Consider the following 12,601-nt stretch of genomic DNA (forward strand, 5'->3'; position numbering starts at 1 on the left):
CTGGAAGACCAAGCAGCATATAAGGACCAGGAGCGCAGCGCTGGCCCAGGAAGCAACATCGAATAAGTTCGGTACCAATGAAAAAGGGGGTGAAAATGAAAAAAAAAAAAAAAAAAAACAGTGACCCCTTTAAGGCTGCACAGTGCTTTTGGCTAACAATGTGTCATGCAACCAAGAAAAACAGCAGCACAATGCTACGATGCATTGAGTTAAAATGAATGGGGTCGCATTGTGACCTTGAAGTTTCTTAAAATCACAATCGAAAAGTTGCAAGAAATTCAGCATGTTGGATTTTTTCTGACCGTCAGGTCACAGCCCCATTTACTTTTACTAGTTGTGATGTATCGTAGTGTCGCTGCAATCTTTGGCTGCACAATGTGTGTTGCAGCCACAGCCACCTTGTGGTGCCAGCCTGAGGGCCCATTTAGACGGCTGTGCTTTACAGTCCGCAAATTGCGGATCCACAAAACACGGAGACTGGTCGCGTGCGTCCTCTGATAGAAAATACCTATTCTTGTCTGCAATTGCAGACAAAAATAGGACATGTTCTATCGTTTTTGCGGGGCTGCAAAACGACATATAGATGTGGACAACACACGATGTGTTGCCCGCATCTTCTGCGTACCCGTTGAAATGAATGGATCCACACCCTTTCTGCAAAATTGCAAAACATATGCAAACTCCTTCATATGGCCATTTAAATGAGCCCTAGCACACATACTGGACTTTCATACACACTCTCACATACACACACTTGTACACATACAGGCACTGTCACATATGTACACACTGTCACATATGCAGGCACTTTTATACATACATTTGTACACATGCAGGCACTGTCACATATGCAGACACTCTAACATACACACTTGTATACATGCAGGCACTGTCACATACGCACACTGTCACACATGCAGGCACTGTAACATACACACAGTGTCACACATCCAGTCACTCACATACAATTGTACACATGCAGGTTCTGTCACATACAAACACTGTCACATATGCAGACACTCTGACATACACACTCGTAGACATGCAGGCACTGTCACATATGCAATCACTCACATACACTTGTACACATGCAGGCACTGTCACATACACACACTGTTACACATGCAGGCACTGTAACATACACACAGTGTCACACATCCAGTCACTCACATACAATTGTACACATGCAGGTTCTGTCACATACAAACACTGTCACATATGCAATCACTCACATACACTTGTACACATGCAGGCACTGTCACATACACACACTGTCACACATGCAGACACTCACATACACTTGTGCACATGCAGGCACTGTCACATATGCAGACACTCTCACATACACACTGTTACACATGCAGGCACTGTCACACACACACTTTTATACATGCAGACACTCTCACATACACACACTTGTACACATGCAGGAACTATTTTACACTACATTACATACAGATCCCTTCCTCACTTCCTGGCTCTGTATTGCAGTTTCTTGTGTCCTCATCCAGGCTCCCCCCCTCTCAGTAGAAGGCGCAGGCTCCTCCCCTCTCAGTAGTAGGCTCAGGCTCCCCCCCTCTCAGTAGTAGGCTCAGGCTCCCCCCCCCACCTCAGTAGTAGGCTCAGGCTCCTCCCCCTCTCAGTAGTAGGCTCAGGCTCCCCCCCTCTCAGTAGAAGGCGCAGGCTCCTCCCCCTCTCAGTAGTAGGCTCAGGCTCCTCCCCCTCTCAGTAGTAGGCTCAGGCTCCCCCCCTCTCAGTAGTAGGCTCAGGCTTCTCCCCCTCTCAGTAGCAGGGCTCCGTCTCCACACAGCAGCAGTCGGTCCTTCCTTCCTCACTGATTAGCAGTGCTGTCCATTGGAGGAGAGGCTGTCAGCGCTTTTGACTGACAGTTTTTAGACCAATCAGCTTTCCTGGTCAGTAAGGTTGGGTCCACAAGGTCCAATTTTCGAGAAAATCACGACGAAACGCTGTGTTTTTTTGTGGCGATTTTGTAAAACTCAGACCCTGTGGACACAGCCTTACTGACCAGGAGTGCTGATTACACTAAACTCTGTCAGCCCTTCCATGAATTAGCCCCTGAGCAGCACATTATCTTTCAGTCTGAAGTCCACAAACCAGTGGACCAGTCCAAGCTGTATGGGCCCCCTCGCACGCTGGGCCCCTGTGCAGCCGTACCAGCTGCACAGTCGGTATATCCGCACTTGCTCATAACAGTGATTATTACAATAAAGGTGTATTAGAGTAACACTGTATATGCACACCTTCAGCTTTTTCTACAGGTGAACCAATGCTTTACTTATGCTTTAAAATAGTTTATTATTTCTCTTATGAAGTGTTATTTGCCTTTATTTTTAACCTATAAATCAATATTCTATGTAAAGATAAAGAACTTTGTAATATATCATCTTAAAAAAATGCCTCTTTCTTCACTAATCAGACCCATCTTTCCTCTAAGCTACCCTAGCTTGAACTGTCCATAATTGTTCAGGAAATATACGCTCACCAAAAATCCACAATAATAAAAGAGGTTAGGCCCATGCACAACATTTGTTATAAATATATCATTGCAGGGGGTCCAAGCAGACCCTAATGAATCGCCAGAATGATGGTCCCATGTCTGCTGTTTGCACACTACCATTTTATTCTCTGTCTATGGAACTGACAGATATAGCCGAGTCCCGTAGATATTGAATGGAGCATATGTGACCACTGGTCTATTGAAATGAATGACTCAGGACCCCATTTTCATGATTGGTAGGTTTTCCCTGTTGCAGAGAGAGCAGAGCCTCTAGGTGTAACTGCCACGCCCTTTTCACTTTGACAGGGCTAGGCATGATGCCTGGCCCTGTCAATTAATGTGCAGAGGGCACAGTAGTTGCAGAGAGAGCGGAGTCTCTAACTCAGGGATCAGCAACCTTCGGCACTCCAGCTGCTGTGAAACTACAACTCCCAGCATGCACACATACACAGTTCTTGTAACTCCCATAGAAGTGAGAGGAGGATTTTAGGAGTTGTAGTTTCTGAACAGCTGGAGTGCCGGAGGTTGGTGATCTCTGCTCTAGGTGTAAAGGCACCGCCCCCATTGCCCCTAGAGGCTCATTTGCATATATTAACCGCCTCCGGACAGCCTAACGCAGGATCGCGTTCCGGAGGCGGCAGCTCTGCGCACAGTCATGGATATGCGCGTCATCTCGCGAGACGCGAGATTTCCTGTGAACGCGTGCACACAGGCGCGCGCGTTCACAGGATCGGAAGGTAAGAGAGTGGATCTCCAGCCTGCCAGCGGCGATCGTTCGCTGGCAGGCTGGAGATGCAATTTTTTTTAACCCCTAACAGGTATATTAGATGCTGTTTTGATAACAGCGTCTAATATACCTGCTATCTGGTCCTCTGGTGGTCCCTTTTGCTTGGATCGACCACCAGAGGACACAGGCAGCTCAGTAATAAGTAGCACCAAACACCACTACACTCCCCCCCTGTCACTTATTAACCCCTTATTAACCCCTGATCACCCCTGATCACCCCATATAGACTCCCTGATCACCCCCCTGTCATTGATCACCCCCCTGTCATTGATCACCCCATTGTAAGGCTTCATTCAGACGTCCGTATGTTTTTTACGGATCCACGGATACATGGATCGGATCCGCAAAACACATACGGACGTCTGAATGGAGCCTTACAGGGGGTTGATCAATGACAGGGGGGTGATCACCCCATATAGACTCCCTGATCACCCCCCTGACATTGATCACCCCCCTGTTATTGATCACCCCCCTGTAAGGCTCCATTCAGACGTCCATATGTTTTTACAGATCCACGGATACATGGATTGGATCCGCAAAACACATACAGACGTCTGAATGGAGCCTTACAGGGGGGTGATCACTCAATATAGACTCCCTGATCACCCCCCTGTCATTGATCACCCCCCTGTCATTGATCACCCCCCCTGTAAGGCTCCATTCAGACGTCCGTATGTTTTTTCAGATCCACGGATACATGGATCGGATCCGCAAAACACATACGGACGTCTGAATGGAGCCTTACAGGGGCTGGCAGGCTGGAGATGCGATTTTTTTTAACCCCTAACAGGTATATTAGACGCTGTTTTGATAACAGCGTCTAATATACCTGCTACCTGGTCCTCTGGTGGTCCCTTTTGCTTGGATCGACCACCAGAGGACACAGGCAGCTCAGTAATAAGTAGCACCAAACACCACTACACTCCCCCCCCTGTCACTTATTAACCCCTTATTTACCCCTGATCACCCCTGATCACCCCATATAGACTCCCTGATCACCCCCCTGACATTGATCACCCCCCTGTAATTGATCACCCCCCTGTAAGGCTCCATTCAGACGTCCGTATGTTTTTTACAGATCCACGGATACATGGATCGGATCCGCAAAACACATACGGACATCTGAATGGAGCCTTACAGGGGGGTGATCAATGACAGGGGGGTGATCACCCCATATAGACTCCCTGATCACCCCCTTGTAATTGATCACCCCCCTGTTATTGCTCACCCCCCTGTAAGGCTCCATTCAGACGTTCGTATGTTTTTTACGGATACATGGATACATGGATCGGATCCGCAAAACACATACGGACATCTGAATGGAGCCTTACAGGGGGGTGATCAATGACAGGGGGGTGATCACCCCATATAGACTCCCTGATCACCCCCCTGTCATTGATCACCCCCCTGTCATTGATCACCCCCCTTTAAGGCTCCATTCAGACGTCCGTATGTTTTTTCAGATCCACGGATACATGGATCGGATCCGCAAAACACATACGGACGTCTGAATGGAGCCTTATAGGGGGGTGATCAATGACAGGGGGGTGATCACCTCATATAGACTCCCTGATCACCCCCCTGTCATTGATCACCGCCCTGTCATTGATCACCCCCCTGTAAGGCTCCATTCAGACGTCCGTATGTTTTTTCAGATCCACGGATACATGGATCGGATCCGCAAAACACATACGGACGTCTGAATGGAGCCTTACAGGGGGGTGATCAATGACAGGGGGGTGATCACCCCATATAGACTCCCTGATCACCCCCCTGTCATTGATCACCCCCCTGTAAGGCTCCATTCAGACATTTTTTTGGCCCAAGTTAGCGGAAATTATTATTATTTTTTTTTTCTTACAAAGTCTCATATTCCACTAACTTGTGTCAAAAAATAAAATCTCACATGAACTCACAATACTTCTCACGGAATCCAAATGCGTAAAAAATTTTAGACATTTATATTCCAGCTTTCTTCTCACGCTTTAGGGCCCCTAAAATACCAGGGCAGTATAAATACCCCACATGTGACCCCATTTCGGAAAGAAGACACCCCAAGGTATTCCGTGAGGGGCATATTGAGTCCATGAAAGATTTAAATTTTTGTCCCAAGTTAGCGGAAAGGGAGACTTTGTGAGAAAAAAACAAAAAAAAAATCAATTTCCGCTAATTTGTGCCAAAAAAATAAAATTTCTATGAACTCGCCATGCCCCTCATTGAATACCTTGGGGTGTCTTCTTTCCAAAATGGGGTCACATGTGCGGTATTTATACTGCCCTGGCATTTTAGGGGCCCTAAAGCGTGAGAAGAAGTCTGGGATCCAATTGTCTAAAAATGCCCTCATAAAAGGAATTTGGGCCCCTTTGCGCATCTAGGCTGCAAAAAAGTGTCACACATGTGGTATCGCCGTACTCAGGAGAAGTTAGGCAATGTGTTTTGTGGTGTCATTTTACATATACCCATGCTGGGTGAGATAAATATCTTGGTCAAATGCCAACTTTGTATAAAAAAATGGGAAAAGTTGTATTTTGCCGAGATATTTCTCTCACCCAGCATGGGTATATGTAAAATGACACCCCAAAACACATTACCTAACTTCTCCTGAGTACGGCGATACCACATGTGTGACACTTTTTTGCAGCCTAGGTGGGCAAAGGGGCCCACATTCCAAAGAGCACCTTTAGGATTTCACAGGTCATTTTTTACACATTTTGATTTCAAAATACTTCCCACACATTAGGGCCCCTAAATTGCCAGGGCAGTATAACTACCCCACAAGTGACCCCATTTTGTAAAGAAGACACCCCAAGGTATTCCGTGAGGGGCATGGCGAGTTCCTAGAATTTTTTATTTTTTGTCACAAGTTAGCGGAAAATGATGATTTTTTTTCTTTTTCTTTTTTTTTTTCTTACAAAGTCTCATATTCCACTAACTTGTGACAAATAATAAAAACTTCCATGAACTCACTATGCGCATCACTAAATACCTTGGGGTGTCTTCTTTCCAAAATGGGGTCACTTTTGGGGTAGTTATACTGCCCTGGCATTCTAGGGGCCCTAATGTGTGGTAAGTAGTTTGAAATCAAAATCTGTAAAAAATGGCCGGTGAAATCCGAAAGGTGCTCTTTGGAATGTGGGCCCCTTTGCCCACCTAGGCTGCAAAAAAGTGTCACACATGTGGTATTGCCGTACTCAGGAGAAGTTGGGCAATGTGTTTTGGGGTGTCATTTTACATATACCCTTGCTGGGTGAGAGAAATATCTTGGCAAATGCCAACTTTGTATAAAAAAAAATGGAAAAGTTGTCTTTGGCCAAGATATTTCTCTCACCCAGCATGGGTATATGTAAAATGACACCCCAAAACACAGGTGGGCAAAGGGGCCACATTCCAAAGAGCACCTTTAGGATTTTACAGGTCATTTTTTACACATTTTGATTTCAAAATACTTCCCACACATTAGGGCCCCTAAATTGCCAGGGCAGTATAACTACCCCACAAGTGACCCCATTTTGGAAAGAAGACACCCCAAGGTATTCCGTGAGGGGCATGGCGAGTTCCTAGAATTTTTATTTTTTGTCACAAGTTAGTGGAATATGAGACTTTGTAAGGGAAAAAAAAAATCATCATTTTCCGCTAACTTGTGACAAAAAATAAAAAGTTCTATGAACTCACTATGCCCATCAGCGAATACCTTAGGGTGTCTACTTTCCGAAATGGGGTCATTTGTGGGGTGTTTGTACTGTCTGGGCATTGTAGAACCTCAGGAAACATGACAGGTGCTCAGAAAGTCAGAGCTGCTTTAAAAAGCGGAAATTCACATTTTTATACCATAGTTTGTAAACGCTATAACTTTTACCCAAACCATTTTTTTTTACCCAAACAATTTTTTTTAATCAAAAACATGTTGAACAATAAATTTAGAGAAAAATGTATATATGGATGTCATTTTTTTTGCAAAATTTTACAACTGAAAGTGAAAAGTTTCATTTTTTTGCAAAAAAATCGTTAAATTTCGATTAATAAGAAAAAAAAGTAAAAATGTCAGCAGCAATTAAATACCACCAAATGAAAGCTCTATTAGTGAGAAGAAAAGGAGGTAAAATTCATTTGGGTGGTAAGTTGCATGACCGAGCAATAAACGGTGAAAGTAGTGTAGGTCAGAAGTGTAAAAAGTGGCCTGGTCATTAAGGGTGTTTAAGCTAGGGGGGCTGAGGTGGTTAAAACATCACTTTTCTCAGCAATGCGGGCACATATGAACATAGGACCATCACAGATGCCTTCAGCTGCCAAGTGCACATGTAACAGGTCAGCCAGTGTCATAGGTACAAATCTGCTGACAGATGGCCTTCAAGAGTACTGATCTTGATGTGTGTGCTTAACTGGGAACTTGAGATTAGCTGTTATCGGTGGAACAGGACGCAGTGCTTCTGAGAGTGGGAGACATCATAGCAGCTAGCAGCTGGGTTCAGGAGAAACTGACTGAGGGGAAGATTTATCAAACTGGTGTAAAGCTCTCTCTCCCATTCCCCTCCGGGGCTCTTCAGTAGACCTTGGGAAAGAATAAAATATAAAATAGGCCTCTATGAGAATTGTCTCTTGGAATATTAGGCGTCTGAGTAGGGGTGCAAAGAAAGTGGTGGTGTTTGACGCAATACATAGAACCCTACCCGCCATAGTCTGTTTACAAGAGACACATTTGACCGGTGAGACGACAAATGGGCTGTGTAGACCGTGGATACAGCACTCCTTCCATTCAGTTTATTCATCATATGCTAGAGGAGTGAGTGTATTGATTCATCGTGACATTGAGATAAAAATAGGGAAAACCGCTATAGATGGGGAGGGCCGGTATGACTTGATTTATTGTCTATTGGAAGTGAGACCATGGATAATAGCTAATGTCTATATACTGCCACCTTTTAAAACAGAGGTTCTATTGAAAATTCATGAATTTGTGCTTAAGGTAGGGTATAAACCACTTTTAGTCAAGGGTGACCTTATTAATGTTATGGATAGTAAAATTGATAGATGTAGGATGGGTAATGGTCAAAATTTGTGTACGGGATCTAAATTAAAAAATATCACGGAGGAAATGGGTTGGATTGATATTTGGAGAGTAATGCACCCCAAACTAAAAAAATACAGTTTTTCAGAGACCCATAGGAGTCTGCCGGACTCATACCGACCTATTTCATTAATTAACACTGATAATAAAATGATTCGATAGAATGGCCCTTTCTGATTATAACATTGAAGAAGATGGGCTTTGGTGACAATTTTATTTCATGGGTAAGACTGCTATACACGGAAATTACAGCAAAAGTGATATTAAATGGGGAATATTCCGATAACATACATATAGGTAGGGGGGTTAGACAGGGATGCCCACTTTCCCCGCTACTTTTTGCTATAGCTATGGAGCCGTTAGCTGATATGATTAGGCAAGATGAAGAAATAGTAGGGTTCAGGATCGGTGAACATGAGGAAAAGATTGCTTTATATGCAGATGATATTATGTTGTTTGTGGGTTCACATAGATCACTTATGAAAAATTTTCAGGTATTTGACCAATATGGCAAACACGCGGGGTTAAATATAAATTGGTCTAAATCGGCCTGCGTCCCGATTGATCCTTTGAACAATTTTATACCAGGACCATTGGAAATTAAGGGAATTGAGGAACCCGTTAAATATCTGGGCATTCAAATAACTCCAAACCCCAATGGATATGTTAAACTGAATGTGATCCCTAAAATACAAGAGATTAGAAAAAAAATAGGGGTATGGAAAAGACTATATGTCTCGATGGCAGGTCGTATATCTTTGGTAAAAATGTGCCTATTAACTTCCCTGAACTATATTCTATGGAACTCATCAGTAATAATCCCCCCAAAAATATTCAAAATATTAGCCAGTCTCCTAATGGACTTGATATGGCGAGGGAAAAAACCAAGGATAAAAGCTGAAATATTGTGCATTCATGAGAACTTTATTTGATGTTGGGACATATAAAAAATATGATAACGTGGAGTAACACGCAAAGATACAAGGCCATGATCGAAGGGATAAATGCTAGGTTAGAGAATTGTACTATCTTTCAAATAATAGAAGCTGGTATTCTGACACAACAGGGTCGTAAGATACCGTTATTTCAGCTGATAGATAGGGTCTGGAGGCAGGTAAGAGCATTGTGGAATCAGACTGGACTAAATGCTGACACCATATTGTGGGAAAACACCCACCTCTTAGAACTTAAGTTAATTGAACAGAAAATTTGGTGGAAACATGGAGTCTATAAATTAGGGCAGGTATGGAGACAGGGAGATGTAATACTGTATGAAGATCTTAAAAAGGAGTATGGATTTGGTAAGATAGATCTGAGGTTTTAATACCTACAATTAAAATATGCATTACGAGCATCGCTAGGAAAAGATATACAAATTGATACTCTCCCACAGCCGTTAGTTAATATCTCTAAATTGACATAAGGGGGAAAATTTGTATCTAAAATATATGTATGCTTATTACAGCAAAAAACTAAGACAAGAGCAGGTATTAGTTTAATGCATAAATGGAGAGATGTTATAAGCTCTCAGCGAGAAGAGTTTTGGGATCTGGCTATAAGAAAAAAATAGGATTTCAAAGAATTTTTCATATAGGATTACTCAATTTAATATACTATATCGCTTGTACTATTCCCCAAGGATACTGATGAAGTGTTACAAACCTAAAATCTTTAGCTGTCGGGGGAAGACGGGGTGGACGATGTCCATGTACTCTGGTTATGTATAAAAATTCAAGAGTTCTGGGCAAAGTTAAATGATAGAATAGAACAATATCACAGGATTAAAATCCCCAGGCAATTTGAGATATGCATATTGGGGGTGATGGAAAAAATCGACACCCCCTATCATCGAGAAATAACATCCAAACTTCTGTTTCAAGCAAGGAAATGTATTGTTTGACATTGGGGAGGTAGTACTGTACCCACGGTCAGGGAATGGGAGAGGTTCACGAAGAACTTCACTTGCCATAGAGGAATTTCACCTGGCAAATATTAAGAAAAAACATAAATTTACTGGAACATGGCAGAAATGGCTAATAAAGTGATTTCCTTATGAGATGACCGCGTGTGGTGTGCTGGTGCTGTGGGGGAGTTGGAGAGAGAGAAGAGGCCCTTTTTTTTTTTTTGCCATGTGGGAAAAGAGTATGGGTGGTGGGTGGGGGAGTAATATAAAAATGTTACTGAAATTATAATGTTATGAAATCAATTATTTGTATTATGGAAAAGAAAACAATAAAGAAATATTTATAAAAAAAAAACCAAAAAACTGGTGTATGGATGGAATCTGATTGGTTGCTATGGGCAACTAAGCCAGTTCTACTTTACACCATTTTGAAAAATGACTCCCCCCTGAGCCTGCAGAAGGAGAAACTGCTAAGCATTGTAAATATAATTGGTCAGAAAGAGTGTTATTACTCATGTACACAATACAGATTATTCTGAAAAAGAGCTTGAAAGTGTAGGTAGGTATCCTCTGATTTATGGAACACATCAGTGATTTATAGAATGCAGCAAGTAGTTTATAAAATAATAAGACACACTGTAATAATAAGATGCATGTAATGTTACAGATTCTACCTATGCATTTTGGAGGGTTAGAACTCCATGTTCCCTTTTCTGTGCAGGACGCAAAGGTTTCACCATATAAGACAGATTTGGGGTTGTTGCATCGATATTGAATAGTATCCAAGAAGGTATATTCATCCCTTTCTGGGGAAAATATCCCATTGAGAATTGAAGCTGGATGGGGGCAAATCACAGCTGAAAAGAGAAAAACATATAGCTGGTGAATGACAAGTTATCTAAATTGGGTTTTAATTTAATACAATGATAGTTTTTTTTTAAAAATATTTTTGGTGATCTTAATTTATTTTTTTTGACCATAGTTCACCTGCCAGTTTTGCAGTTTATACAGGCACAGGATGAGGAGAATTTTCACATAATCATGCAACTAGCCATACAGTTCATGTAGCTCATTCAGCTAGCAGCTCCTCCCAATAGGCCTCCTGCACACGACCGTATGGCTTTTTCAGTGTTTTGCAGTCCGTTTTTTACAGATCCGTTGTTCTGTTTTTTGTTTCCGTTGTGTGTCCATTTCCTCTCTGTTTTTCCGTTCCATTTTTCCGTATGGCATGTACAGTATGCAGTAATTACATAGAAGAAATTAGCCTGGGTATAAAATTTTCAATGGATGGTTCCACAAAAACGGAACGGATACAGAAGACATACGGAGTACATTACGTATGTGTTCCGTTTTTTTTGCGGACCCATTCACTTGAATGGAGCCACGGAACGTGATTTGCGGGCAATAATAGGACATGTTCTATCATTCAACAGAACGGAAAAACGGAAATACATAGTACATTCCGTTTTTTTTTTGCGGAATCATTGAAATGAATAATTCCGTATACGGACCGTATACGGAACGCAAAAAATGGCCCATAAACGTAAACACCCCCCCCCTAAATACGCATTCTCAGTTTGACCAAGTGTGCATGTGTCCTCAATGAGGAGAGGAAAGTTGACCACTGTCAGACACCTGTGGTGACAGATTATCTATCCTGAGAACAAAAGGATGGGACTAGGGATGAGCGAACCCGAACTGTATAGTTCGGGTTCGTACCGAATTTTGGGGTTTCCGTGACACGGACCCGAACCCGAACATTTTCGTAAAAGTCCGGGTTCGGGTTCGGTGTTCGGCGCTTTCTTGGCGCTTTTTGAAAGGCTGCAAAGCAGCCAATCAACAAGCGTCATACTACTTGGCCCAAGAGGCCATCACAGCCATGCCTACTATTGGCATGGCTGTGATTGGCTAGTGCACCATGTGACCCAGCCTCTATTTAAGCTGGAGTCACGTAGCGCCGCACGTCACTCTGCTATGATCAGTATAGGGAGAGGTTGCAGCTGCGACGTTAGGGCGAGATTAGGCAGATTAACTCCTCCAAAAGACTTCATTCTGTGATCGATCTGCAGCTGTGGATCATTGAAGTGCTATTATTGACTTGCTCAATTTTTTGAGGCTGCCCAGAGCGTTTTTAGATCACTTTTTTTCTGGGGTGATCGGCGGCCATTTTGTGACTTGTGGTGCGCCAGAACGAGCTATCACCAAGTGTATTTAACCATCGATAGTGTGGTTATTTTGTGCTATATCCTACATCAGCTGCAGGCTGAGCCTGTGTCACCGAAGTGCATTTAACCATCAACAGTCTGGTTATTTTTTGGCCATATACTA

At 42.9% G+C, this 12,601-nt stretch overlaps 1 protein-coding gene across 1 annotated transcript in view; it reads right to left on the reverse strand.

The window, feature by feature from the left end:
• Nucleotides 1-12,601, reverse strand: part of LOC120995067 (complement component receptor 1-like protein) — a 127,324-nt gene that overhangs the window by 51,616 nt on the left and 63,107 nt on the right. Inside the window, exon 6 of the mRNA XM_040424044.1 lies at nucleotides 10,948-11,130. Coding sequence (XP_040279978.1) covers nucleotides 10,948-11,130 — 183 coding nt within the window. The remainder of the gene's footprint in view (nucleotides 1-10,947; nucleotides 11,131-12,601) is intronic.

The sequence above is a fragment of the Bufo bufo genome, chromosome 3 (assembly GCF_905171765.1).
Source record: "Bufo bufo chromosome 3, aBufBuf1.1, whole genome shotgun sequence".
Taxonomy (NCBI): domain Eukaryota; kingdom Metazoa; phylum Chordata; class Amphibia; order Anura; family Bufonidae; genus Bufo; species Bufo bufo.